Source organism: Macadamia integrifolia, chromosome 5 (assembly GCF_013358625.1).
Source record: "Macadamia integrifolia cultivar HAES 741 chromosome 5, SCU_Mint_v3, whole genome shotgun sequence".
NCBI classification, from domain to species: domain Eukaryota; kingdom Viridiplantae; phylum Streptophyta; class Magnoliopsida; order Proteales; family Proteaceae; genus Macadamia; species Macadamia integrifolia.
The window spans coordinates 19956697-19984547 of NC_056561.1; the positions used below are offsets into that span (position 1 = coordinate 19956697).

General features: G+C 40.3%; 1 protein-coding gene across 2 annotated transcripts; it reads right to left on the reverse strand.

Moving 5' to 3' along the window:
- Positions 1-973: 973 nt before the first annotated feature.
- On the reverse strand, positions 974-27836 carry LOC122079234 (disease resistance protein RPV1-like). 2 transcript variants are annotated; one of them, XM_042645517.1, is made up of 5 exons: positions 27245-27836; positions 24698-25790; positions 23815-24213; positions 1996-3600; positions 974-1820 (listed from the first exon to the last, which is right to left on the reverse strand). In XM_042645517.1, the coding sequence occupies exons 1-5, from the start codon at positions 27703-27705 to the stop codon at positions 1317-1319; spliced, it is 4062 nt and encodes a 1353-aa protein (XP_042501451.1). In that variant the 5' UTR covers positions 27706-27836; the 3' UTR covers positions 974-1316. The 2 variants fall into 2 exon arrangements, with proteins under 2 accessions (XP_042501451.1, XP_042501452.1); XM_042645518.1 differs by lacking the exon at positions 27245-27836 and adding an exon at positions 26352-26821.
- Between the last annotated feature and the right edge of the window lie 15 nt (positions 27837-27851).

Below are 27851 nucleotides of genomic sequence, written 5' to 3' on the forward strand. Positions count from 1 at the left end.
TGTTTGTCCTTTGATTCTATTGTTTGTTAATGGGCTGCTCGTTTGGGTCCTCCCATAGTCCTATGTGTGCCTATATAGAAATGCAATTCTATGTTTTAATCTTCTTGGGGCTTGCTTATCACCAACAACAACTCAGCCTTATCCTAACTTAATGGAATTGATTATATGAGCCCATCAGAAACAACAAAAAGAAAAATAGAAGGAAAATAAAACAAACACAATAAATTGGTAAAATATCACATAAATAGGGCCGGCTACATGAATTCTTACTCTCCAATCAAATCTATTTGAGATTATACTTGGGACAAGATCTAGACCATGTAAATATTTTCTCACTACTTCTCCTACGATCACTTTAAGCATGCCCCTAGCTCTTTTAACTCCTTCAATCTAAATTAACTCACTCCTTACTGGTGCATCCCCATGACCTTAGCTCTTTTAACTCCTTCAATTTGAATAAACTCACTCCTTATTGGTGCATCCTTAGGCCTCCATTGCACATGGTCCTACCACTTCAAACGGTTTTCTCGGAGGTTATCATGAATCAGGGCAATGCCCAAATAAGTTCTAATATGGTTATTCCTTAATTTATCCTTTCAGTTTTGCTACATAATCATCTTAGCATCCTCATCTCTGCTACACATAACTTATCAATATGATATTTAACCGCCTATTATTCTGCCCCATATATCATGGCTGGTCTAACAATTGTCCTTTAAGCTTTGAAGGAATATGTGAGTCACACAACACCCAAACGCACTTCTCCATGTCATACATCCCACTTTAAACCTTTGTGAAACATCATCCTTTATGTCATTTTATTTACTTATGATTAACCCAAGATACCTAAAATCATTACTTTTTCGTACCTCTCTTTCGTCAATCTTAATCATTTCATTATCCATCATAGTGTAACTAATCATATTGTAACTAAAGTTACACACCAATAGGTGCTTTAAAAGAAGATGCAAAGTAAAATAGAATTCAAGTGTTCACATTAATCAAATACCAATAACACAAATCCCAAAGCATGTGAAAGTTCAAGTCTCCATTACAGTTCTGAAAGATTAGTGGAGGGGAAACAAAGCAACACAATTTAATATAGTTTCTTAGAAGTAATAGTTTACAAAATATACACAAAAAGCACAGAACAGCAATAGCCACCAGGAACTGGGGGAAGCACAGAACAGCAATAGCCAACAAGGACAGGGGAAGGGGAGGAGAAGGAAAGATTCCCAAGGTTGATAGTACAACTTCCTGCTTCAACTGTTCCTTTCCCTAATTCACAAGAATGCGACCTCAAAGCTTTAAACCAATTACAAGGAGCTGAGAAACTTCGCCAGTTTCTCCGAAAGAGATAGGTGGGTTTCATCCAATGATTCTTCATCACCATCGTAGTTGTCATCATCTTCAAAAACCAGATGGATCCCATACTTCTTCAGTTCAAGTCCTGTAAAAATCGGTGGATTGCGCAGTGTCACTTGCATTTTATAGCCATCATGGAAGTGAGTAACTAGTCGATGCCATTCTGGATACCGACAGAAATAAAATTGATCTTCGTTGGTCTTTGGAACTCCAAGCAAGTAAAATATGGAACTGTACTTTTGCCCGAGTCTGTTATCAAGGATTTCTACTCCAATGTCCACTATTCCAGGGTATTCCGGTCTCTGTATCTGTTGGTCAAGAGATATAACAACACATATAACAACACCCTTAAGCCTGCGGTTCTTGAGGCTTGAAAAGCTCGGCAGTTCTGGAACAAACCAGTTTGGAATTTCACTTCCTGGAGCACTCAAGTAGTGAATTTGCTTCAGAGTGACCTGCAATTTGACACTCTCATTAGAAGCACAACCATTTTGCCCATGTATAATTGTGTACAAGCATTTGAGACCCACAAACATACACAAGATTCCCAACTCTTTTGCAAGTTGTAGAACAAGAAAGGACTCTGCCAGAAATACATAATTTGGAGATGCTAGCCATGAGAAAGAATACCTTGGAGAGTCTTCTCTTTACGACTGTATGACATGTGGTGCAACCACTCATGTAGAACCTTATTAAGGACTTCAAACATTCAACACCTGGAATATCCACTAATTTCTGGCAATTTGCAAGGCACAACTCTTCTAACTTCTCCAAGTTTGACAGATCAGATATAGTTTCCAGTGCAATGCAATCTGTAACATCCACACTAACCAAACTAGAGGGAAGCGGAGGAAGAGACTTGAGCTCTGCACAATACGGTAAAGAAAGTTTTGTGAGAACAGAAAGCCCCCTCAGGCTAGATGGAAGGCTGCAGATATTGTTGTGGCCTAGTTTCAGAGTCTGTAATGATGACAGTTTGTCAAAGCCATTAGGAATTGCCCCGGATATATTGCAGTAACGAGCATCAAGCTCATATAGTAAAGAGAGATTTGAAAAAGAAATTGGAAGAACCATGGACTTCTGGGGGCATTTTAGTGCTGAACATTCTTCAACATTTCGGGGCTCTTCAGATTGTGGCCTTTTTGCCATTTTCAACATCCTTAAGTTTGAAAGCTTTCCAAAATCTTCAGGGAGTACTGCTACAGCAGTTTCCTCTAATTGGAGCTGGCATAAATTGCTTAGTTTTCCAATTGACTCTGGAATTCGCCTGAGTTGTTTACATTTGTTGACTTTCAAAACCTCGAGCTTCTCCAATAAACATATGGACTCTGGCAATTCTGTTAAGATGCAATTTTGTAGGATCAAAGTGGTTAGATTAAACATCTTTCCAATTGAATTTGGTAAAAAGGTAAGCAATTTACAATCAATCATCACAATCTTCTCAAGGATGTTCAAGTCTCCAATCTGATCTGGCAGTTCTGTGATTGGTGTCCTATTTAGATGAAGTTCAACCAAAGATGCTAATAATCCAATGGAAGCAGGCAATTTGCTAAGGGACCTGCAATAAGTCAATGACAAGTGCTCCAAATGGGAAAGACAGCCAATGGAATTTGGCAGTTCTTCGATTGAACTATGATCAAGAAAAAGTCCCAATAATGACGTCAGATTGTGGAAGGAATCAGGAATTGCAGTGATTGATTTGCACCCCACCAAACTTAGTCTTTCGAGATTTTTCAATGATCCTATGGATTCAGGAATTTCTTCCACAGCAGAACCACTGAGAGTAAGCTCTCTTAGAGAGAGTAATTTTCCAACGGAGATGGGTAGTTTCTTCAGTGACAAACAATTTTTGAGATCAAGCCTCTCAAGTTTCTCAAGATGGAATATAGAATCAGGTAGTTTCACTATAGCAGTGTCATCAAGCAGAAGCTCTGTTAAAGACTTCATGGGTCTCATATCGTTGGGTAATTTTGTCAACTTGCTGCAACTAGAGAGTATAAGGGTTTCCAGTTTTCTCAACCCGGTAATTTCACCTGGAAACTCCTCCAGATTCTCACATCTCCTAAGGTTAAAGTGACGTAACTTGCTAAGATCACCAATCGATTTATGGATCTGTCTCAGTTCAATACAACCTTCAAGAATCAGTTTTACCAATTTTGGGTGCTCAGAGAAATCAGGTGTAGCAGTTAGGCTATGGCAACCATAGAGATTCAAAACCTGCAGATCCTCAGTCATCTGTTCAAGAACAAAATCTTATACTGTTAAGAGAAGAAATAAAAAGCTTGACGCAAGACAGATAAGTATAGTAGGTAGAATTGACAAAGGAAACCAAGAAAACCAGGAAAACAGTGTAACCGGATCAACATAAATAGAACCCAGCTTTTTAAAACCCAAGTCACAAGGCATTGGTGGGGAAAAATAAGAAAGAGAGAATATCTCTGCAACGGAATCCTGGTGTACACCAAGTTGTCACCAGGGAAAAGACAAAAATCATTATGACCTGACACCAGTTGATGTCAATCTAATAATTTAGAATACCAAAAATACCCCTTATTGTAAGGTAAGGAACTAAGGATACGCAAAACCCAGCAAAAGAAAAAAAAGGTGAATTACTATTATTTTTTCAAATGTCACAAGGCATCTATTGATAGATGATATGTCCATTCTGAGCATCCGACAATAGAGAGGACATGGTCTAAATTAGCCACCTGTCAAATTTCAAAGTCTAACTCAATCAAATACCCCCTTTTGTATTTACACACATCCCGTGTATGTCCATCATGCATGTGTACTGGTACCATAGACATTGTCATGCACTTTTCCAACTCTAAGTGGAAGTAAACATTTTAGATTAAAAAAACATGAAAATGGATGGCTCAAATTAATCTTGTGATTTTCAGAAACATCACCTTCCCTTAAAAATAACAATTACAATCCAGGATTCTGGAAAATCCCAACTAATAGCCCCTAATCTAAAGTAATCTAATGGCTGAGTTTAATCCCAACGGTAAATAAATTAAAGGTTAAAATAACCTTTGCTAAAACTCTCTATATAGAATAGAAAAATAAAAAACCTATTTCATAGAGGAACACCCTTTCAGTAAATCAGTCATGAGTACAAAGTTACAATGGATAATAACTATTCAAACATCACCAAAACCATGCAAAAGGGACACGCTTTGACCACCCAAGATAAACTGGAAAGAGAAGACACAGACTGCCCTGTGCCATCAATGTCACTGAATCCTTTGTTGATTTTCTCCCTATTGATTAGACCCATAGGTCTCCACAAATTTTCTAATCTGTGCTCCACATTGGATTGCAATTGATTTCTCTTCCTTTACTTGAAATCACTGAAAGGATTTAAGTATTTTGATAAGATCCAGTTGCATCATAGCTACTCTAGACAATTGTCCACTGTAGCTAGCTCTTAAGCACATAAAATGCTTGTTTCCCTAGCATTCTTGCAGAGTTGGACAATCTAAGCACCACAACAAAAATCATAAAAAGGTGATTCTGTCATTATTTTAGTGGCCAGGGGACTATGTGCATTCATTGCCAACCTCTTGATCTGGGTTTTGCTGGGCCAAAATACCAAGATCTGGTATTTTTTCCCTGGTCATCTCCATGGCCGGTGTCGGTAGCACATGGGCTTTTTGACCCCTAAACTTATCATTTACCCTATTTTAGCCCTTCTAAACACAGTGGAAACCACAGTTTTTTTAAAATCAAACCCAAAATGGTACTTTGACTTCGGACCATATTTAGGTAGTCTTCGGATGTTTCACCCTAGGCTATTCCACTTTATAAAAAAATAAAAAAACAACTATTAACCATGTTTCTATGAAAAAATGGTTTTGAGAAGTTGTTTTTACCTAAAACTGTTATTGAGAAAAAAAGGATCTCAAAAGGTTGATGATGAAGTGATGATCTCCAATCTCCAAGAGTTGAATTTGTTAATCTACACTGTAGAGGAGAGATTGGCAAGAAAAACCACCAACAAGGCAACAACTCACTTTTGCTTCACAGTAAGGCAAGATAGACGAGAGATGTTGAGCTATGTCGAGTTGAGGGTCGAAATTATATATATATATATATACCCTATGTGACTTGGTCTCGAGTCGAGTCAAGACCGAGATATTGACCGAGATCTTGTGCATTTTATATATCGTTTATGCTCTCGTCTCGCCAAGCCAAAAAACGTGTTAATAGCAAGATCTCTCTTGCCGAGATCTTGAGCCACGAAAAAATAGATACAAAGAATCGTCTAGGCAAATCCAGACACAAAAAATAAGGAAAAACCATGAGCTTGAATCCACCTACGGCATAGCCATCAGCAGAACCAAAACTCCAAGATTGACAAACCTTACCTTTGGCATTGCCATCAGCAGGAAGAAGCCAATCATTACATGAAACAAAATCTAGGTCTTCCTTGAATGTCCCATAAAATATCAACATGGACGAACTAAGGATAATCATCCCAAACATAGGGCCATATCAATGCAGCCGCTTTCTTGGCCAACAAGTCAGCAACACAATCAATTTACCAATAGCAATGAGAAATTTTCCATCAAATAGATTGAAGATATCGCATCAAAGTGCGCCATTCCTTTATAAAGGTGAAAGGGATTGTCTGGTGCTGCACATAGTGGATAACTACCTCAAAATCACACTCAATTCAAAGTAAATTGATTCCTTTTGATTGAGATAATCCTAGCCTGATGCAAAGCACCGTGAACTCCATAAAATTTCTCTTAGTGTCAATATACTCAGAAAAACAACCATATGGTTTCCCCTTGAAATATTTTAAGACTCCACGAGTAGGCCCCGGATTGCCAATAGAGCTGCCATCCACATTGAGTTTAAACCACCCAATAATAGGATTAATCCAAGTCACTTTAGTGATCACAGACGGAGGTAGAACTTAAGGAATAAAGTCTACCCTCCTTGATATAACCAGATCTTACACCGTACCAATTTCAGATGAAATAGAAGGCGAAATTTATTTCACTTCATTACAAATCTCCTCCAAAATAGTAGCAACCATGGTTTTAAGTATCTCCGATACCGATACGATACCCTCCGATACGTATCTTAAATTTAGTCGGACGATACGATACACACCGATACGATACATTGAATTTTTTAAATCATTTCGTATCGATATATATCCTACAATACATACCGATATGCATCAATACACCACTAATACACATCGATACAATACGACATGCCTCGATACGACTCTATGAAAAATATAAAATTGAGGTAAAATGTACGTTTTGGTATGTATTGGTACGTATCGGTATGTATTGATCGGTACGTATCGGTATATATCAGCACGTATCGGTGAGTATCGATATATATATATCGGTACGTATCGGTGCTACGGTCATATAATGGCCAATATGGGTAATTTTTCATAAAAAAACGATTTTTTGAAGGGTTTTTGTTCAAAAGTTGTTGTCAGCCATATTTTTCCCCTAAAGTGGAAATCAAGGTTGGAAACAAGGATTTTACATTTATGGGACAACTACAGACCTTGAATTCTTGGTACGATACCCTCAATTTAGTGTTTATGCATAATACATGTTATCAATAGCTTTTTTTAACAAATTTTTTATGCAAAAGTGTTTAACAAAATGTTTTCTATCCATTTATGTGTGTATCTTTAGCGTATCTTAGTGTATCTCCGATACGATACGACACCATCCGATACGTATCTTAATTTTGGCCGACCGATACGACGACCGATACCGATACTTTAATCCTTGGTAGCAACCCACTATTTGGATCCTTCAAACCATCTACTGTTTCGTTCCATCCAAAGATGATATGGAACAAATACCAAAATAGCATTCCAGATTTTCCAGAATGGGTCAAAGACAACATAAGGCAAGAAAGAACTTCTAGACATCCTGTTGAATGGGGTAATGACTTGTGTCTAATATGACACTAGCCCTCTTTATTTATAACAATGGAGAGAAGGTTCTAGAGAATTACAAAGACCATTAAATCCCTTAGGGTCCGTTTGGTAATTGACACTTTCCCTAAAACCCATAAAACCCATTATTACAACACTCCCCCTCAAGTTGGTGCATAGCTATCACATATGCCCAACTTACAGATAATACGATGAAACATCTTACTACTAAAACCTTTAGTAAATACATCAGCCAGTTGTTCATCACTGGGAACAAAAGGCACAATGATAAGGCCCATATCCAGCTTCTCTTTGATGAAGTGCCGATCGATCTCCACATGCTGGACAGGGTTATGAGCAATGCTAATGGCAGATTTGCTGTTACAAAAGAGCTTCATAGGAAGGGTAGCAGGAATGCTAAATTAGTGAGAAGACCATGAAGCCATAGGAGCTCACAAATGTTATGTGCCATAGCACAGAACTCTGCTTCAAGACTTGAATGGGCAACCACGGCTTGCTTCTTGCTTCACCATGTAACAAGGTTACCACCAACAAAGGTGCAATAATCAGTAGTAGACCTACGGTCATCAAGGGAAACTGCCCAATCCGCATCTGTGAAGGTCTCCACCCTTAGGTGATCATGAGGAGAAAAAAAGGATGCCACGTCCTGGGGCAGATTTTAAATACTGGAGAATACGTAACACAACTTCCATGTGAGTCAAGTAGGAATCATGCATGTACTGACTAACCAGGTTGACGGCAAATGCTATGTCAGGGCGTGTATGAGAGAGATAAATCAACCGCCTCACTAATCTCTGATATCTCCCCTTATCCACCGGATCACCTTCCTTGCTACTCGGGTGACCATTAGCTTCAATAGGAGTGTCTGCCGGCTTACACCCCAACATGCTTATCTCAAAGAGAAGATCAAGTACATACTTCCGTTGAGACAAGTAGATCCCACGAGAAGACTTGGCAACTTCAATGCCGAGGAAGTAATGAAGTTGTCCTAGATCTATGATCTCCAATTCCTCACTCAAGTATCTCTTGAGGTGAGAGATTTTTGCTAGATCATCACCAATAACAACAATATCTACATAAACTATTAGGATAGCAATCTTCCCACCAGATCTCTTGATGAACAGAGCGTGGTCGGCATTGCTTTGAGAGTAACCTGTAGGGACTATAGCCTTATGGAAACGTCCAAACCAATCACGAGGGAATTGCTTCAGCCCATATAGAGCACGCTTCAACTTGCATACCTTCCCCTGGGTTTTGGAGCAAGTGAACCCAAGAGGAATGTCCATATATACTTCCTCCTCAAGTTCCCCATGAAGGAAGACATTCTTCACATCTAACTGCTGGAGATCCCAATCTAAGTTGGCGGCACAAGTTAAGATAACACAAATTGTGTTCATCTTAGCAACTTAAGCAAAAGTTTCCTGGTAATCAATCCCATAAGTCTGTGTGAAGCCTTTGGCAACAAGTCTACCCTTATACTGATCCATTGTACCATCAACCTTCTGTTTTACTGTAAAGACCCATTTGCACCCAACTGTCTTCTTTTGTGAAGGAAGACACACTAGATCCTGTGTCATTCTTCTTCAAAGCCTGCATCTCTTCAACCATAGCTACCTGCCATTGTGAGTCTACACTTGTTTCCTTTTAGGTATAAGGAATGGACACAGAGGAAAGAGAAGACACAAAAATATAGTAGGAAGGAGAGAGTGAGTCATAAGAAACAATTTTAGCAATAGGATGTAAAGTACAAGACCTAATGCTTTTACAAACAGCAATATGCAACTCAAGAGACTGATCAACAAAAGGAGAAGGAGAATTACTAGGGTCTAAGGGGTCAAGATCAAGCTCGAGAGGAGACAACTGGTATGGTAGGATAAATGCTAGATGTGTGGTCTGAGTCTGCTCTCTGCGACTATACACCTATCTCCGGCCAAGGTGAAGTAGGAGAAGTAGTGTCACTCTCCCCCTGAAACGAGATACTAGCAGGGATAACAATCTTAAGAGACGGCAGAGATGGCGACACATCTTCCACAATGAAAGGAGACTCCCCCTGAAGAGGTGTCACAGTGTAGTATGACGCATATTCGTGAAAGACAACATCCATAGTCACAAACTAACGCCGAGTAGGAGGATGAAAACACTGAAAGCCTATCTGAGTAGGAGCATACCTTAGAAAAATGCATCGGAGACCATGAGGATCAAACTTTCCATGAGGATGATGATAGCGAGCATAGCAATCACTTTCGAATACCTTAGGAGGAACAAGAAAAAAGCAGAACCTTGGAGAAGATTCAGAGGGGAGCGGAAGGCATGGACCGGAGAAGGCATTCGGTTGATAAGAAAGGCAACAGTGAGAATTGCATCGCTTCAGTACTGGGGAGGAACATGCATCTCAAACATAAGAGAGCGTGCTACCTCACAAAGGTGGCGATTCTTCCGCTCAAAAACCCAATTCTAAGCCGGAGTATCCACACAACTAGTCTGATGAATCATCCCATGATTGGAAAGGTAAGCTTGAAAGGACCCTTCAAAGTATTCCCATCCATTGTCGCTTCGAAGGATTTTAATGGTAGCACCAAACTGAGTCTGAACCATGCGATGAAACTGCTGAAAACAACAGAAGGTCTCACCCTTGGTTCGCATCATATAAACCATCATATAAATCCAAGTAGTCCGAGAATGACAATCAATAAAAGAGACCAACCACCGATAACCATTGACAGACACATAGCAGGATGGACCCACGTATCAGAATGTATCAATGAAAAAGGAGTGGCACTTTTATTTCCAGAAACAGAATAAGTGATTCGAGTTTGTTTGGCCAAAACACATGCCTCACAAAAAAATAACTCGAATTGCAATTTTTAAAGGAAGGAAAAACTCTAGCTAAAGCTCCCAAGGGGGATGTCCCAACCGACGATGCCAATGCAGTAAGTCAGAGATGAGAGGTGACGTAAAAGATGTCTGAAGAGCCTGACTAGAGACCAATGCCAAGTCATCATCAAGCAGATACAGACCACTATGTACCCTACCACAGTGATGCAGACGCCTTGGCTTGGCTGGATAGGACTGACCCATTATGGAAGCCTAAGCCAAGACAAAACCAACCCAAACCGAAATCGAAATTCTGGTCTGGTCAGGGTTGGTAGTTGATATTTAGGAAGGAAAATTAGTATATTTGGTACATAGGATTTCCTTTGAAATTAGTTAGTTTCCATTTTAGATTAGTTTCCAACTTTTAATTGCTTTCCAATTTTATGTGGGGATTTCTTCTTTATATTGCTGTATACGATAATGGAATTTTCAGTTTTTGGAATGAAAGAATTGAATGTTTGAAGTAATGGTTGAGACCGTGGCTGTTGTGAGCCTTGCATATTTCCCTCTCCCACTTTGATCTTCTTCTTTTTTCTTCTCTTTCATCCTCTCTTTTCTTCTTCTTCTGTCCCTATTCATAACTGCTGGTTCTGTTCCCCATCTCTACTGGGCGGCAAAACCAACATCGACAAGGAGCTGGCTGACCCCTGTTCTGTGACCAACTGAATCAAAGGTTTGGGTCGAAGGAAGCTGCCTTGTAGGCAACTCCAACCTTTGAATCTTAGACCAGAAACCTTTCTCTGCTGTGAGAAATCAAACTGAACCTGAAACAGAACCTCAGGTTCCTCCCGCAGCCTTCCAACCCACAGATCCGATTGTTTGTCTTGTGGGTTTGCTAGAGCCCTGTCCTAAGAATCTCCACTTGAAGTTTCAAAGCAAACCGAGGCCTGGTGAAGAGTTTCTCTCGATCTGAGTTCTCCTAACTCTACTGCCCCTGTTTTGGTCCTAGGAAGAAGATAACCTAATCGTGAGTTGCTCCTTTTCTGTCTTTTAATTCTGATTTCCCATTATGCCCTTCTTTTTGTCTCTAATTCTTTCATATCCCCTGTTCCTATTTTACTTCCTATTGTAGCCCCATCAAACTACTATTAATTCCTTTTAAGTCCCCTCTTCCAAACAGCTCATTAATAATATGGATATTTACAAGTTTGCCACTCTTTTATTATTTCTGTTTATTTACAATACTGCCACTGCGTTTGTTTCTCAAGTACTCCTATTTGGGTGGGCATTAAGCGAACCGAACAGGGTTTTCTTAAACCCCGGTTCTGCATTACAGAGCCAATCGTTGCCCCTGTCACCAGATTCTGAAAAACACAATGAGATTGGAAAAATATGACTTTGCAATTAAGACTGGAAGTAAGACTACTGATGGACAAAACGTTAGTGGGAAAAGAAGGAACATGCAATACAGTAGAAAGGGAAAGGGGGGGGGGGGGGGGGGGGAACAGCTAACAGAGCCCTTCCCCAGAATAGTGGAATAAGTCCTGTTAAGATTGAGGCGTTAGGCTCAATCAGCGACAAGGGCGATAGGGGCAATTATGTCCCCTCAATCCCTGTTTCTGTGTTAGGGCTGACTAGCGAGAGTTCAGGGGTATTTTTGTACTTGGTTTTATTTCTGAAATATATATATATTTTCTAGTCGGCAAAGCAGATAAGGGAGTCCATGGTCGGGAGTGATCCTATCCTTTCAAATGGAATATTTAATTCTGAATCGTTAGATTAAGTATTTTAGTTTCAACTTTCCATACCCTATTCCAATACGCTAAACCGTATTTTGATTTCTACACTTTCATCCCCGACCCCCTGATTGTGAAACCCATTTTCCCTCCCTGCAACAATCATGTTTTTTTTTCTTTGATAACCTCTTTCTCTCTCAAAGAAGAAAACCCTGTGTGAACGGTCAGGGAGGAAATGGGGTTTTGAGAAGAAAGTTGCTGGAAGAGATTTTGGCTGAAATAGAGAAACTTTAGGAGAAGAATCGCCGGAAGAGGGAGAGATTTTAGGAGAAAAATCTCTGGTTTGTGAGAAAGGGTTTCACAGAGAGTAAACGGCTGTGATAGAAGGGTTTCGGTAGAGACAGAAACGTTTCAGTTTTAGAAATCGCAGGTTAGAAGGTTTTATTTTTCAGAGAGGGAGTTCGCTGGCAAGAAAGGGGACACACTCACAGGATTTGTTTTTCTTTTTTCTGAGGTTAGATTTTGAGGAGATAGGGTAGGGGTTTTTCTCAGTTTCCTTTGAGTTGCATATTTAAAAGAGAGTGAGAGAGAGGAGAGGAAGCAGGGTTTGAGAACCTGCAAATTCAGAGAAGAAATTCTCACTAGGGTGATTTTGAGATCTTAGCTTCAAGTGAGGAGTTCGGTAGGAACAAATCGATTCCTTCGATCTTGGGAGAGAACATAAGATTTATAACTTGGAACTGTGAGAACTAAGTATTTCTTATTAATATCAGTGATATTAGTTATGGCAAGAACTCTTAACAACTTATTCAGATGTTTCGATTTCTTCAATCTTAGATCCATATACGTATACACAAATAAGGTCTAATTAATTGGCTTTCATATTACTGTATAGTGTTTATTCCAAATCAATACATTATATCTATATATTTCAGATCTTATAGTGCAAAAGAAACCCTTCAAAAGATACCCATATGGGGTGCCCGACCAGAAAACCCCAACCCTATATATATATATTAAGGGTGCGATTAGACTATTCTGGTTTGATCGTAGGTTATTCCCCTCTTTTGGGAGAATCTCGATCTCACCTCTCTCTTCTCTTCTCTTCTCTCTTCTTTTCTTCTTCTCTTTCTCCTCTTCTTTCTCTGGTTTGGTTACAAGTTTCTAGGATTGGAATATGGTATCAGAGCCTCTGTGATCAAGCCTTGGTTTTTCAAATTCACTCTCTGCTGATCTCGTTTTTCTGTTGAACCCTTCTGGTGTGCAGCTGCCTACTACTGCGTTTACTAGAGATTAAATCACATGGAGTGATTTCTTTTGTCTATGGATCGTGATATACTACTGTTGAACTGAATTTTGAAGACCCTGGATCGCAGCCACCATCTCTTCTGCCCAACTCGACTTTAGCAGGGTCACTAATTGTTGCTGTGATTCCGGTGTATTATTCTTTGTTCTCTCTACGACCCTATCTGTTCTCTCTTTTTTTTTTGGTCACTCATGGCTGAGACCAAAACTACTACCCATGCGGCTACTATATCTTCTTCGGAGAATGTGAATGTCCAGATTACCTCCATTAAGCTCAAAGGAAGTTTGAATTACCTACTTTGGGCTCAGTCTGTGAAGATTTATCTTATGGCCAAAGATAAACTTCAGTATACAACCTTTGACCCTCCTCTGTCTGATGATAAAGGCTATAATGAATGGATGAAAGAAAATGCCTTGATCTTAATCTGGTTGTGGAATAGTATAGAACCAGATGTCGCTGCCAATGTCATGTTTCATACTACTGCAAAAGGTGTATGGAATGACTTGAAGGAAACATATTCTCAGGAAAAGAATATGACTCGTATCTATGATATTTATGATAAGTTTCAATTTCGCCAGTCTGACAAGTCTCTTCCAGAATATTACAGTGCTTTCAGGGGAATGGTTGAAGAACTCAATGTCTTCCAGCCTTTGACTACATATATTGACAAATTAAAGACTCAGTGTAGTGAATTTTTTATCTCTATATTTCTGGCTGGCTTGAATAATGATTTGAAGGCAGTGAACGGTCATTTACTTGCTAGCGATACTGTCCCCATACTGAATGATACTTATTCAAGACTTCAGCTTATTACATCTTCCACCAAACCTAATCATTCCTCCAAAGAAAATTCAGCCTTTCTCGCCAACCATGGACGTGGGGGAGGTCGTGTGTCTACTAGTCGAGGTTCTAATGGACAACCATCTGATAAGTCTTCTCGCCAGTGTACTTACTATGGAAATTCCAACAATACTATAGAGACTTGTTGGGAAAAGCATGGCAAGCCGGAGTGGGTAACCCAATTAGCCAATCATACAGTGTCAGACGATGGTACTGACACAGTGTCTCCCACTGATACTAAACCGAGAACTTCCTCAGGAGATTCGTCTACTAGTCTACGTGATGACATTAATCAACTACTAAGGCATTTGCAGACTCTTGAGGCATCCTCTAATACATCCAATGGTGCGTCTACATCCGTTGCTACCTTGGCTCATGCAGGTACCTCAGCCTTTCTTACAACTACTTCTACTCCCTGGATAATTGATTCAGGTGCCTCTGCTCATATGACTGGTAAATCATCCTTGTTTAAGTCATTTTTTCCTAGTACCAACTCTACATATGTTGTTCTTGTAAATAGTGCTTTAACACCGGTGTTAGGTTATGGTACTATCTCACCTACATCCTCAATTTTTCTTCTGTGTTACATGTTCCCCAATTTCCATTAAATCTCCTCTCTGTAAGTCAGTTAACCAGGTCATTAAATTGCTCAGTAACTTTCTTTCCTTCTTATTGTGTTTTTTTCAGGATCTTCACACGAGGAAGACGATTGGTGGAGGGCATGAAAAAGATGGTTCATATTTTCTCAACTGTGGCACTCGTGCTTCTTCTACTATTGCTACTGCTGTTAGGGATGTGACTCCTTTCCAATGGCACTGTCGTTTAGGACACTTGTCTTTGTCTAGGTTAAAAATTTTATTTCCTAGTTTTAAGTATGTGCTCAAGTTAGAGTGTGAAGTTTGTGAGTTGGGAAAGCATCACCATGTGTCCTTCCCATCTTGCTCCGTGTCTCGTAGTCCGTCTTTATTTTTTTTAGTACATTCTGATGTTTGGGTCCTTACAGAGTCAGTAATAGATTTGGACTTCGATATTTTCTGACTTTTGTAGATGATCATTCTCATCTTACATGGCTATATCTGTTAAAGGATCAATCTAAATTTTTATCTGTATTTCATAATTTTTATAATGAAATAAAAACTTAGTTGGGCATTTTAATTAAGATTTTTCGATTTGATAATGCTTTAGAGTATACCCAAAATGAGATTTCTGATTTTTATGCTAGCCGTGGGATGATAAACCAAACTACTTGTGCTTATACCCCCCCAGCAAAATGAGGTAGCTGAGCACAAAAATTAGCACTTTCCTGAGGTAGCACGAGCTATTATGATACATATGCATGTTCCAAAAAAATTTTGGTGTGATGGGTTTAATTGCCTGTCACTTGATTAATCGCGTGCCTTCCTTGGTTCTTTCCGATTGGTCTCCTTTTTCTATTGTGTTCCCTAATTTGCCAAGTTTTTTCAGTTCCTCCTCGTGTCTTTGGTTGTGTGTGTTTTGTTCATAATTTGCATGCACCGTCAGATAAATTATCTCCTCGGTCCACTAAGTGCATTTTTTTTAGGTTATTCACGTACTCAGAATGGGTACAAGTGCTATGATCTTGTTACCTAAATTTTGCTAGTGCCAATGTGTACTTTTTTGAAGGCACATCATTTTTTTTGTCCTCAAGTGTCCCAGTCTGGGATGGAGTAGAACTCTCCAACTCCTCCCATTCCATCTCTAATTCCTGTTCCTGATATTCCTAGTGCCAGCGACACACCTCCTCTACAAGTTTATCAGTGCAAGAAAAAGCTGGACAGCCTAGTGCCGATACCAATACTCCAGATGATTCGCTCCCACCTAATGTAGGACTAGATTTGACAAACCAAACTAGATCCAAAACTGCAGGAAGGTTAAACCAAAGAACAACCAAAACCAGTCCCAAATATCTATTAGAAATCAGACTTCAAATATCATTCCAGAAAACTGCCGACCTCCATGAACAGTATTACAGAGAATAAGTAAGAACAACAGTAGTCCTTAGAACTAAACCAGGAACTAAACAAGATAACTAACAAATTCAAGTTATCAGAATATACGAACAACAGTCCAGAAATCAGTAACTAAACCAGCAGAAATATCAATTTCAGAAATAGAAACTACAGGCCACCAGAAGACAAAAATATGGAGATTTTGAATATCTCACTGAGGGTTGCACAGAAATTGTTAAAACTTGGATCGATCCTTAGTGGTGTATGGAGGAATAATCGATCAGAATTAGAGAGCAAACTGACGGCTAGAACTAATCCCAACAATAGAGGCCGATTGGCTCTTTTGACAGAAAATCTAGGCAGAAAAGTAAAACTATAGATACCTGGTTGTGGCGGCAGTAATCACTTGATTAGAGACTGTAAAGAAGAGAAGATAACACACTAAGAACCCTCCTAGACTTCACGCCACAAGGAGTCGCCTGGATCAAACACCAAACCTTTCTTCCTCGATCAAACACAAGGAACAACCATGGAAAAACCAGCGGCAGCAGCACAAGAGCTTTCTTTTCTTAAAAATAAAAATCGTGGGCAGCAATAGCAGCCCTACTTTATTTATAATGATGGGGTGTAAGATTACAAAGAATAGAAACTCAAAGCTTCTAAATATTAACCGAATAAACTACCAACATGTAGTTATTAAAACTGGAAAATTGTAATATAGTGAAATTAGAAACTAACTTAGAACAGAAATTAGAAACTAATTTAAGACTGAAAAATAGAAACTAGATCAGACTAATTAAGTAATTAATAACCCCATCACTAGCCCCAAATCGTGGGCTATCTTGGACCAGATCTAGTCGACCCAGTCAGCCACTTGGGTCGACCCTCTTGTGCCTCTTGGTGTAGACCCTCGGTACTGCATCACCTCCATTGCCGCCTTCCTTTGGTGAAGCTCCTAGCCCTCCTATCACTGATGACTTTCCAATTGCTCAAAGTAGAGGTACACGAACTTGCACACAAAAATCTATGGCTGTGTATCCCATTAATAACTTGTTTCCTTGTCTCATCTCCCATCAACTATCCGTGGTCTTGCCTTGTCTCTTTCTACTAACACTATTCCCCGATCTCATGTTGACGTCTTGCATATCCCTGGGTGGAAAGCTGCCATGGATGTAGAAATGGATGCTCTCTTGAATCATGCTACTTGGAGTCTGATAGATTTACCTCCGGGTAAGGACTTGGTGAAGTGTCGTTGGGTTTACACTATTAAGTATCATTCTTATAGCTCTGTTTAGCGGTTGAAAGCCAGTCTGGTTGCCAAGAGGTACACTCAGACGTATGGGGTTGATTATTTTGAGAAATTCTCACCGGTAGCTAGGCTGAACTCTGTTCGCCTACTTATTTTTTTTGCTGTCAACTTTGATTGGCCTTTGTTTTAGTTAAATATCAAGAATGCCTTTTTATATGGTGATTTACAGGAAGAGGTGTATATGGAGCAACCTCATGGTTATGTTGCTCAGGGGGAACATAGAGGTCGTGTGTCATTTACACAAGGCTATCTATGGTCTTAAACAGTCCCCTCGGGCATGGTTTGACAAGTTTAGCACTACTATAGTAACTTGTGGATTTTCTCAGTGTTATTCTGATCACTCTGTTTTTATTTGTCGCAGAGGTGATAAGTGGTTGTCTTGGTGGTTTATGTGGATGATATTATTCTCACTGGTAATGATGAGACAGGAATTTCTAATGTGAAGAACTACCTACAACAGAACTTTCAGACTAAAGACTTAGGTCAGCTTTACTATTTCCTTGGGATTGAAGTGATTCGATGTAAGAAGGGGATCAGTTTATCTCAAAGGAAGTATGTGTTGGACCTTTTATCTGATACTGGTATGCTTGCATCCAGGCCTGTAGATATCCCTATGGACCCTCACCAAAAGTTTGGTGTTAGTGATGGTGAACCTCTTCAAGATGTGCATCAGTATAGGAGTTTAGTTGGCAAGTTGATATATCTTACAATCACATGACCTGACATCTCTTATGTTGTTGGGGTCCTCAGTCAGTTCATGTAATCTCCTTAGAAAGCTCATTAGGATGCAATTGTTCATGGTCTTCGCTATTTAAAGGGTGCTCCTAGTAAACAGTTGATCCATCGTCCTAATTGGCATATGGATCTTGTTGGCTACTCTAATGCTGATTGGGCTAGCTCTGCTAGTGATCGTAGGTCCACTACAGGGTATTGCACATTCGTTAGAGGTAATTTGGTTACGGTCGTTGCTTTTGGAGTTGGGGTTTCCAGTAACTAAGCCTATGAAGATGTACTGTGACAACCAAGCTGCTGTTTACATTGCTAGTAACCCAGTCTTCCACGAGAGGACCAAGCACATCGAAGTGGACTGCCACTTTGTTCGTGATGCTGTTCTAAAGAAGCTGGTCGAGACTTCTTTTGTTTATTCCTCAGATTAGTTGGCTGACATGTTCACTAGTCTCTATTTGCTCCTAGTTTTCATAATGGTTGTACCAAGCTGAGCATGGGTGATGTATATGCTCCAGCTTGAGGAGTGTCAAGATTGAGGTGTTAGGCTCAATTAGCGATAAGGGCAATACGGGCAATTATGTCCCATCGATCCCTATTTCTGTGTTAGGGTTGACTAGCGTGAGTTCAGGGGTATTTTTGTACCTGGTTTTATTTTTGAAATATATATATATTACGGGTATAACCTACGATTAGAGTATTCTGGTCTGATCGCAGGTTATTCCCCTCTTTTGGGAGAATCTCGATCTCACCTCTCTTCTATTCTCTCTTCTTTTCTTCTTCTCTTTCTCTGGTTTGGTTACATGTTTCTGGGATTGTAACACCATTAGCCAATTTGACCTTACTATTACCAGGACAAGTAGTGTACTGTGAAAAAAGTGACGAGTGGCCTATCATATGATCAGAAGCCCTAAAGTCTATAATCCAAGGGGTAAAAGGGACAAACATAGTATGGCCACAAAAGGAGATATCTGACCCAAAAGGGGTGGAATGAGCAGAGCTCACAGTGGCAGGTGCAAGAGAGTCTGGACGTGTCAAGAGGCGCTGGAGGGCAGTAAGCTCGTCAGATGATAGCGAGGCAACTAAGGAGCTAAAAGCAGAGTCAGAGTCATGACTCTCAGTATGGTTGGCCTGCTCAGAAGTACTGACACAACCCTTCCCTCGCCCTTTTCCAAATGTATCAGCAGGCTGACCATGAAGCTTTCAGTAGTGCTCCTTGGTGTGACGCTCCTTCCCACAGTAATCGCACTTCACTGGAGTCCTAGTAGAGGAGCCACCAGACTGTGGGCCTGCACTAAGGGACTGAGTGCCAGAAACAAGTGCAGATCTCTCAGCAGGAGTGGCAGCTTGCCGTGGAAGCATAGTGGTATGTCGACTGTCCTCAAGTTGGATCACAGCATAGGCTTGATCGAAGGTAGGAAAGGGGTCACGACTTAAAACTTGGGACCGCAATTGATCAAACTCCACATTGAAACCTGCCACAAAATCATAGACCCCGATCTTGTCCTCTCGCTTCTGAAACTTGGTGACATCTTCAGCAGTGGAAGGAGTATACTCCTCATAGAAATCCAACTTAGTCCATAGTGACCGCAATTCATAGTAGTACTGTGACAGAGTGACCCCTCTCTGACTCAGATCATGAACCTTCTAGCGAAGCTCAAAGACCTGAGCATCATTCCCTGCCTGGGAATAGATATCATGTACAGACTTCCAGATCTTCGCAGCAGAGTCAAGGAGGAGATAGCCACGCGAAAGTTATGACAACATGGAGTTGACAAGGAAGGCCATAACCAGAGAGTTGGCACACTCCCACTTGTCAATCTCAGTACCGGTGGTAGGACGCTTCGTGGTTCCAGTGAGGTACCCGTAATAGCCACGGGACTTGATGGATGCAGAGCGAGTGTGACTAGATAAGGTAGTTTATGCCACTAGGCTTGATAGCACAAGGAAGAAAGGTAGGAAGAGCAGTGGTGTCTCCGCCAGTAGAAGCAAATGAGATAGTAGACATGTTGCTACTTAAAGAGGCTATACAAATAGAAAAGACACTAGCCGGAGATAGAGAAAGCACCAAAATAACAAAAAAAAAAAAAGCTAGAAAACCCAAAAATCGATAAAGGGTAAAACCCTGAGAAAACAATTTTGGGGATAGCTCTCGAACAAAGATCTCAAATAAAAAAGAGGTCGGTACATACCACCACAAGGATAAGAGGCACCAATCGCAACAAACATCAAGACAATCGGAGAATCGAGCGGGGAAAAAGCATCCCGACAATGAAAAAACGTTCTCAAAGAGAAAACCCTGAAAAAGTGATAAAAAAAAGGTTCTGAGTCTCTCAAATCATTGTAGAAGAGAGTCTGAGAGCTCAGGGAAAGGATGGATGGAGGCTAGAAACCCTCTTGATGGTTTAAGAAGCTCCCACCATGAGAGAGAAGCAGATGAAGAGAGATGGAGGGAGGAGCAGATAAAGGAGGCGCTAGGAGAGAGAGAAATGAGAAAGAGAGAGCCCTTAGGGTTTCAGATCCTATGCCTCTGATACCATGTTGAATGGGGTAATGACTTGTGTCTAATATGACACTAGCCCTCTTTATTTATATCAATGGCGAGAAGATTCTAGAGAATTACAAAGACCATTAAACCCCTTAGGGTCTATTTGGTAACTGACACTTTCCCTAAAACCCATAAGACTCATTATTACAACACATCCATTTAGAATAAGCACTGTAAAAATACATGATTGAAACTCTCTCTCTTATGTAGACCCAAACATTCTCTCTCCTATAATACCCTAACTAATAGCCATCCTAGGTCTATTTGGAGATTTAATTCATTCTTCATAGTATCATCTTGTTGTGAACCTTTGGTCTTACATTAAATAGTAATGACTAATGATATGTTGGTAACCATAGTTGTCAAAGCAACAAGGCAACCCAAGGTGGTGAAGGGGTGCCTAAACGCTAAGGCGGCAAGGCAAGGCGACAAGGCGACAAGGCACCCAATTGTTATTTTTTTTTCCTTTCTTTTCTTAGATTGTTTAGTATGCTACAATAGATACCTTATATCATCTAAGATCAACATTAAACCACATCTAGTCATCAATCTTCTACAACAAAAAAATAAAATAAAATAAAATCAACATTAAGCCACATCAAGTCATTAAAATTCAACATTAAGTCACATCAACAACAAGAACAACCACTCAACCTTTCCTAACCAAATGTGATGCAGTTAGACGATTGATTTAGGAAAAAATTAGCTTTTGATTTGATTTCCTTTTATTTTAGAAACAATTTCTTTTGGGGTTAGTTAGCTTCTAATTTTAGAGTAGTTTCTTTCCAATAGTTTCCCTTAATTGTTTTGATTTTTCCTTTAAGTAGTCATGTAAGACATAATGAAATTTCAGTTTTAGTTTTTGAAGAATTGAATGAATTTGAGAAAATATGTTTTGGTTGGAATCGATGGCAGCCATGGATGGTTTCCTTCTCCCCCTTTTCTAATATCCTCTATCCATCTCTCTTTTCTGTTTTCTCTTTCCTTTCTCTGATATTCTTCTCTTCTTCCAATCTATCATTTTATATCACTGTTCTTATCTCTCTTTGTGCGATACTTGCAGCCCTCCACAGTTGAATCGAGCACCCTCAATCTTCAATTTTTGTGGCTGAAATTTGGTACGTATAATCCTTACCTAAAGACGACTTAACCTGGAAAGTTGGGCATCTACGTCTCACGTGTGTGGTGAGATCCAACCCTTTGAAGGAACCTGCAACTGTGCTGTCCGTTTGATCTGGTTTCAGAAATTCCTTTCTGCTAATTGGCTGGAATCAGTAGAACCTGGAGTTGCGATCATACACTTGAATTTTCAGGCCCATCTGATCCCTGTTGAAGGAGTTCTCCTAATCTGAAGGGTCGTTGGACTTCCGCCCCTGTTTTCTTGGCTGAAGGTTGAAGAAGGTCACGATCCTCTTTTTAGGTTTTATTTAGTTTTTAGTTTCCAGAATTACCCTTATCTCTTGTTTCTATCCCCACTTTCTTTATTTATTTTGCCATTCCAATTCTACCCTTTGTCACTAACGTTTACATTCCCCTTTCCCTTCTTTTCATGACCTAAATTTCTAGTATTTTGCAGTTATACCGTTACTTGTTAGAAACTTTCACTTATTTACAGATTTGCCCTTCTCTTTGTTATTTTGTTAAAATTATGCTATTTATTAAATAAGTGGGCCCTAAGAGATCCAATCTCAATCATTGGAACCGAATCTGCATCAAAATGGGTTCACTACATGGATCTGTGAGAGGGTAAAATAAAAATAAAAAGAAATAAACAAAGCAACACCCCAAGAATATCCCACCTAAAAGTGGCCAGCTACATGTTTCTTTGCCCTCCAAACAGCTCTGTTTGAGCTCATAACAAGGTTCAAGAACTCGTTCCGTTAAACACTGAAATTTCATCGAAATGGTGTACTTTTTCCCGTGTGTTTTGGTGGCCATTTTGGTGGGCTAATGGCTGAAGTGGCCAAAATAAATGAAATGTGTGAAACAAAATGACCGAGATGGCCAAAATATGACCGAAATTATGTACTTTTATATTTTATATGCCATTTCGTCTCAGTAAAAAAAAAACCAAAAAATCTGAGACTTCGGACCTTGGCTCATACTAGAGTCAAGACTTAGCCTCTGCATGTCTTTCCTTACAACATCATCTGTGGTCATTTTAGGCTTCCCCCAAGCTCTTTTATCTCTTTCCATCTAAATCTGATCACTCCTTAATGGGGCATCCTAAGGCCTCCGTTGAGCATACCCACACCATCTTAAACAACATTCTCGAAGCTTGTCCTGAATCGGGGCAACTCCCAAATCAGCTTTAATCCGATCATTCATTACTCTATCTCTTTTAGTTTTGCCATACATCCATATCAATATCCTCATCTCTATTACACTAACTTATCTATTTTACGCTTCTTGACTACCCAACATTAAGTCACATCAAATCATAAGAAATCAATATTTAGAGAAATATTCTTGTTCTCTAATAAATTTGATTGATCAAATGATTTTATTTTTACATGAGACTTTTTGTATCAGATAGAGCACAAAACCAACTTTCCAACAAATCCTATATTTCTTATCTAATTTATGATGAACGAGTCATGTTCCAACCAAATCTTATTTGGTGTGCGTGAATACTGTTTAAAATCGCTCTGAATGGAAATAAAACTTATAGACATCAAAATAAAAGATTATTTTGTTGCTCTTTCGGTTTTTAGAGATGTTCTATCACAATAAGATTTATGAAATTTTTAGATTTGAGAAAAACTTAACATTTGAAAGTTGAAAATCACCCCTACAACCGAAATTCAATTTTGTTCTTGAACTAGTGAGTTAACTTTTTATCCTTTTGGAATTTGAATTTTTAACTATTTTTGTTAGATTCATCTGGGGTGCATTTGCTTATTTATGAATAATCACTTAAATGATGTTTGATATAAATCAGTGCAAAACCTGGTTCGATACCATTTCGAGCCTAAGCCAATGCCTTGCACTAAGCCGATAGTCACCTAAACCCCAAAAAAAAACCGCTTGGACGCCAAGGAGGTGCCTAGGTGACAACTTGACAACTATGTCCAAAACACCTAGCACTGATGGAAAGAAATCAAGTTAGACCTTAAATCATTTTTTCTTTTACCATTTGTGTACACCTATCAGATTCACAAGTGCAACCATGCTCTTCAAAAGCAGTAAACTATAGTAAAGCACTATAAACAATGAAATACAAGGGAAAAGGTTTCATTTGATCAGTGAAACTTACCTTGTACCGGCCCCACCATGGTCTTTGGCTCCATACTTGTTTGATCTTGCTCCTCGACAAATCGAGGACAGCAAGTTTCGGAGGACAAAAGTCAGAAGGAAGAACTTCCAAAGGACATCCTTTCCATTGTAGCCATTTTAGATCAGGAGGGAAATGGTTGAAGGCTCCCTTCAATTTCACATGATTGATCTGAAGTAGTCTCAGGTTAACCATTGGTTGAAATGGTCCAGTGCACAACTTGGCTTCTTTATCTTTCTGTTGCTTAAAATCAAGAATTTTCTCAAGGATTTCCTTCAAGCATGTAATAATGGAATGTGTTGGGTTGCTGATCTTAGCAATTTCTTTAGATTCTGAATTATCTCCAAAGTCAAGGATGATGCCTTGAATCACTCCTGTACCCTAAAGTCAATCATACAAGAAAAACATAAAAAAATTGAGTACAGAAATATTGGCCATGGTAAGAGCAAATTAAAAAACAGTAAATCCTCTCAGATGGGTCCACACAATCAAAATGCATGCTATCAGCTAATTAAAAAAATTATCATGTTGAGTGTGAACTCTAAACAAAACCATAAGGAAGCCTGTCCAGGAGATAAGGGTATATTTTGATTATCATACAATTGCTAACCATCTTCCTATGGCTTATGTGGCTTGCCCAAAAACCCTCATATGTTTGCTTAGCAGTTTAATCAGACCTTGATTGGTTCAGCTCCTTTACTGAAGTTCCAATAGAGGATTTTGTCAACATAAGAAAAAAGGGCATACCCAGTGCACAAGCCTCCTGCCACTGCGGGGTGGAGGGTCATAATGTACACAGACTCACTCCCACTTTGTCAACACAAGATAAGAAACAAAAAAAAAAAAGAAGTATTATCATGCATACCTTGTCAGAATCCAAAACAGCCATTACATCATCACGATCCCACAATCTACTCCGCTTACCAGGATTTGTAAGGTCTTCTTGTCGAACTATTGCTTGTCCCATAGCTCTAAGTTGATCATGCATCCACAAGGTATTGTCATCCAAAATCTTAATAAGAGATTTTCCAGTGAGGACTTTGATTGTCTCCTCGGCATTGAAACCGCAGCCCTTAAATATGTCAATAGCACTTTCTATCTCCATACCTTTTGAGACAAAGAAACATGCAATGTCAAGGAATATACATCTCTCTTCTTCATCTAGCCCATCATAACTTATCTTCAACACTTCTTCAAGATGAGCTGGTTGAATATTTCTCAACTTCTCCACTGCGGCTTCCCATTCCTTCTCCTTTTTCTTATTGAACATTGAAGCACCAAAAACTTCTAATGCCAAAGGCAGTCCTCCTGTGAGGGACACAATTTTCTCAGAGAGATGCAAGAAATTTTCCGCCGGTTTTCCTCTTCCAAATGCATGATAACTGAAGAGTTGGAGTGACTCAGAAGAACTTAATTCTTTCACCTCATAGACAAGGTTCACAAAGTCTTCTCTTAGAACTTCTTTATTTCTAGTGGTGATAATGATCATATTTCCTTTATAAAGCCAACCACTGTTCCCAACTAGAGCATGAAGTTGCTCTGCTTCATCAACATCATCAAGAACAATAAGAACTCGCTTCTCAGAAATATCAATGACACCTCTAACAACCTCATCTCCACAGTGCACTTTATTAAATTCATGGTCAAGTTTCTCTTTAAGGGAAACCAAACCATTATGTTTTTTTGAAGCGTCTCTAATATTTGGAATGAAGCAACGATAGTTAAAGTGAGCAGCGAGCCGATTGTAAACAGCCTTAGCTAGGGTGGTCTTGCCAACCCCACCCATCCCATGAAATCCAACAACTCGGACATCATTGGATCTCATGTCCAACAGCTCCACCAGCTCTGCTACACGCAAATTGATGCCAACTGGATGTTTAGCCACACCCAGGGGACTGTTATTCACTTTAGGCAATATCGTCTTAACTACGTCTCGAATCAATTGTAAATCATCCGTCCTGTCAATTAACATTAGCACATAGTTAATAGAAATGAAGACAAATGAAAGGAAATAAAATAAAATATGGTGCAGTGGTTTTGTGATGCCACAGTTTTACATGCTTCCTCACTTCCCCGTGGAGAACGGAAAAGTTATATATCAGTATTTTACACTCTTAAAATTAGTTCAGCCTTCAAACTGACACCACGCTCTTAATTGCAAATGAGATTGGTTTCTTCTAAGATCTGATATTAATCCATTGGCATTTTATAATAGAAGGGAATCCCAGTGGCAGGAGGAGAAAGCCATGGCAATGGTTCTAAGCATCAGATTCTGATACAGATACGGATTGGGTTTATCAGCCAAAATGTGGATGAGTTATGAAATTATGCCCTGTAGCGGCCTGATTTCAGCCGATTCATATCCATGTCAGTATTGGCCGAGAATTATATCCAAATTAGGGGCGCGATAGAGATTGCCAACCCAACGAAATACTACAAAACAATGTGAATCTTGACACACAATCTCACAACGTATAATCGCCAAAGACCCAAAGAAAAAAATCATAGCGGGGTATAACCTCAATGGCGTAGGCGAGACAAAGCGCGGAACCGATCTGGGCTTTGTAGTCTTGTTCAAGCAGGAGAGTCTCCATTAAAAGCTTCAAGAACACAAAGAATGGGCGCTTAGTGATCTGGGAAGCCATGGCCGTGACAAGGTCGATACAAGCCTGTCGGACGGCGGAATCGGGGTCCCTGAGGCGGCGAACGATGTTAACGAGCATTTTGGAGAGAAAGGGAGATATGGTCTAAGAGATGAAACCAAGGAGGCGGACGAATTGTTTCCGAACGGGAGACTTCTCAGAGGAATCGGTGTCGTGAATGCAATTGAGGAAAGGGGAGAAGGAGTCTTGAGTGAGGTTGCGGGCGATGGTTGAGAACTCAGTGAGCATCGCTTTGGGACAGCCATTGTTACCAGTGATTGGGAGTAGTAGAAGTGCAGGGGTGAGGTGGTGGGGTTCGCGCGGGGAAAAGATGGGGCTGGGCAGGGGCAGGGGCGGGGCAGGGCGGGGCTGGGGCAGGGGCAGGGGCAGGGGCAGGAGCAGGGGCAGGAATCACGGTGGGGTTGGGTGGTGGAGAGGGCAGCCGGGATTGCAGCGGTGAGGCGACGGTGACGTGGCGGGGGGACTGGGAATGAGGTTGAGGGGGGCAAAATTGGAAATATAATTATTTTTCCATAAAAGACACACCCAACAGGAGCGCCTACATCATCTACACTCTGCAGCGAGTGGTGAAGTGCGGTGAGCAATGGACGGCTAAGAGCATTTGGGCATGCGCCCCAAGAAACTCTTGGCCACCTGACGCAAGTGCGGTGCAGCGGCTGGAATGATTTTTCCTCAAAAAAACAAGCACAGGAAAGCAAGGGTGGGGGAGTGGGGAGGGACTAGGGGGAAAACGAAAGCAGGGAGAATACCAGGTATTTGAATCCCAACCCTTCTTGTCCCCAGCGACTTTCATAGCTCTTCTCCATCTCTGGACGTTTTCTTCCCCATAACGTCGCTCGTGGCATAGGAAGTCATCTTCGAAGGGGCCCTTCTGCCTGCGGACGTCGGAAGGATCCACTTTGTAGAACACCGGAAGCAACCGACGCTTGCAATCCAATATCTGTGCCAGTTCTTCCAGACGCCACCTCGACGAAGCGTAGTTCTCCGATATGACTGCGATGTATGATGCCGATTCCTTGATCGCCGCCGACAGGCACGGGGCGAGATCATCGTCTCCTCCCTCTAGACACTCGTCACCGAGAAAGGTCCGGATATTGTTACGTACGAGCTCTTTGTATAAGGTGTCAGTAAAGTTGTGGCGAGTATCGGCGCGTCTGAAACTCAGAAACACGTCCCATAGGAAAAATTCTTCTTGGCTCTCCTCCATCATTTCCCTGCTCTGATCTTTCTCTCTTCAATTCATTCTGCTTACATCAAATAGATTGGGAATTTGGTCTCTGCCCTAAGTAACAAATTAATTTAGTTTAGTGTGGCCATTGAAGAGTTCAACCACTATGGATTATCACAGTGGGTTAC

Coding starts and splice junctions, on each gene's coding strand:
- LOC122079234 (XM_042645517.1), bottom strand. CDS start 27,705: ATGATGGAGGAGAGCCAAGAAGAATTTTTCCTATGGGACGTGTTTCTG. Junction 25,791..27,244: donor GGTTGGGATTCAAATACCTG/GTATTCTCCCTG, acceptor GTTAATTGACAG/GACGGATGATTTACAATTGA. Junction 3,601..23,814: donor CATGGTGGGGCCGGTACAAG/GTAAGTTTCACT, acceptor GTTCTTGAACAG/ATGACTGAGGATCTGCAGGT.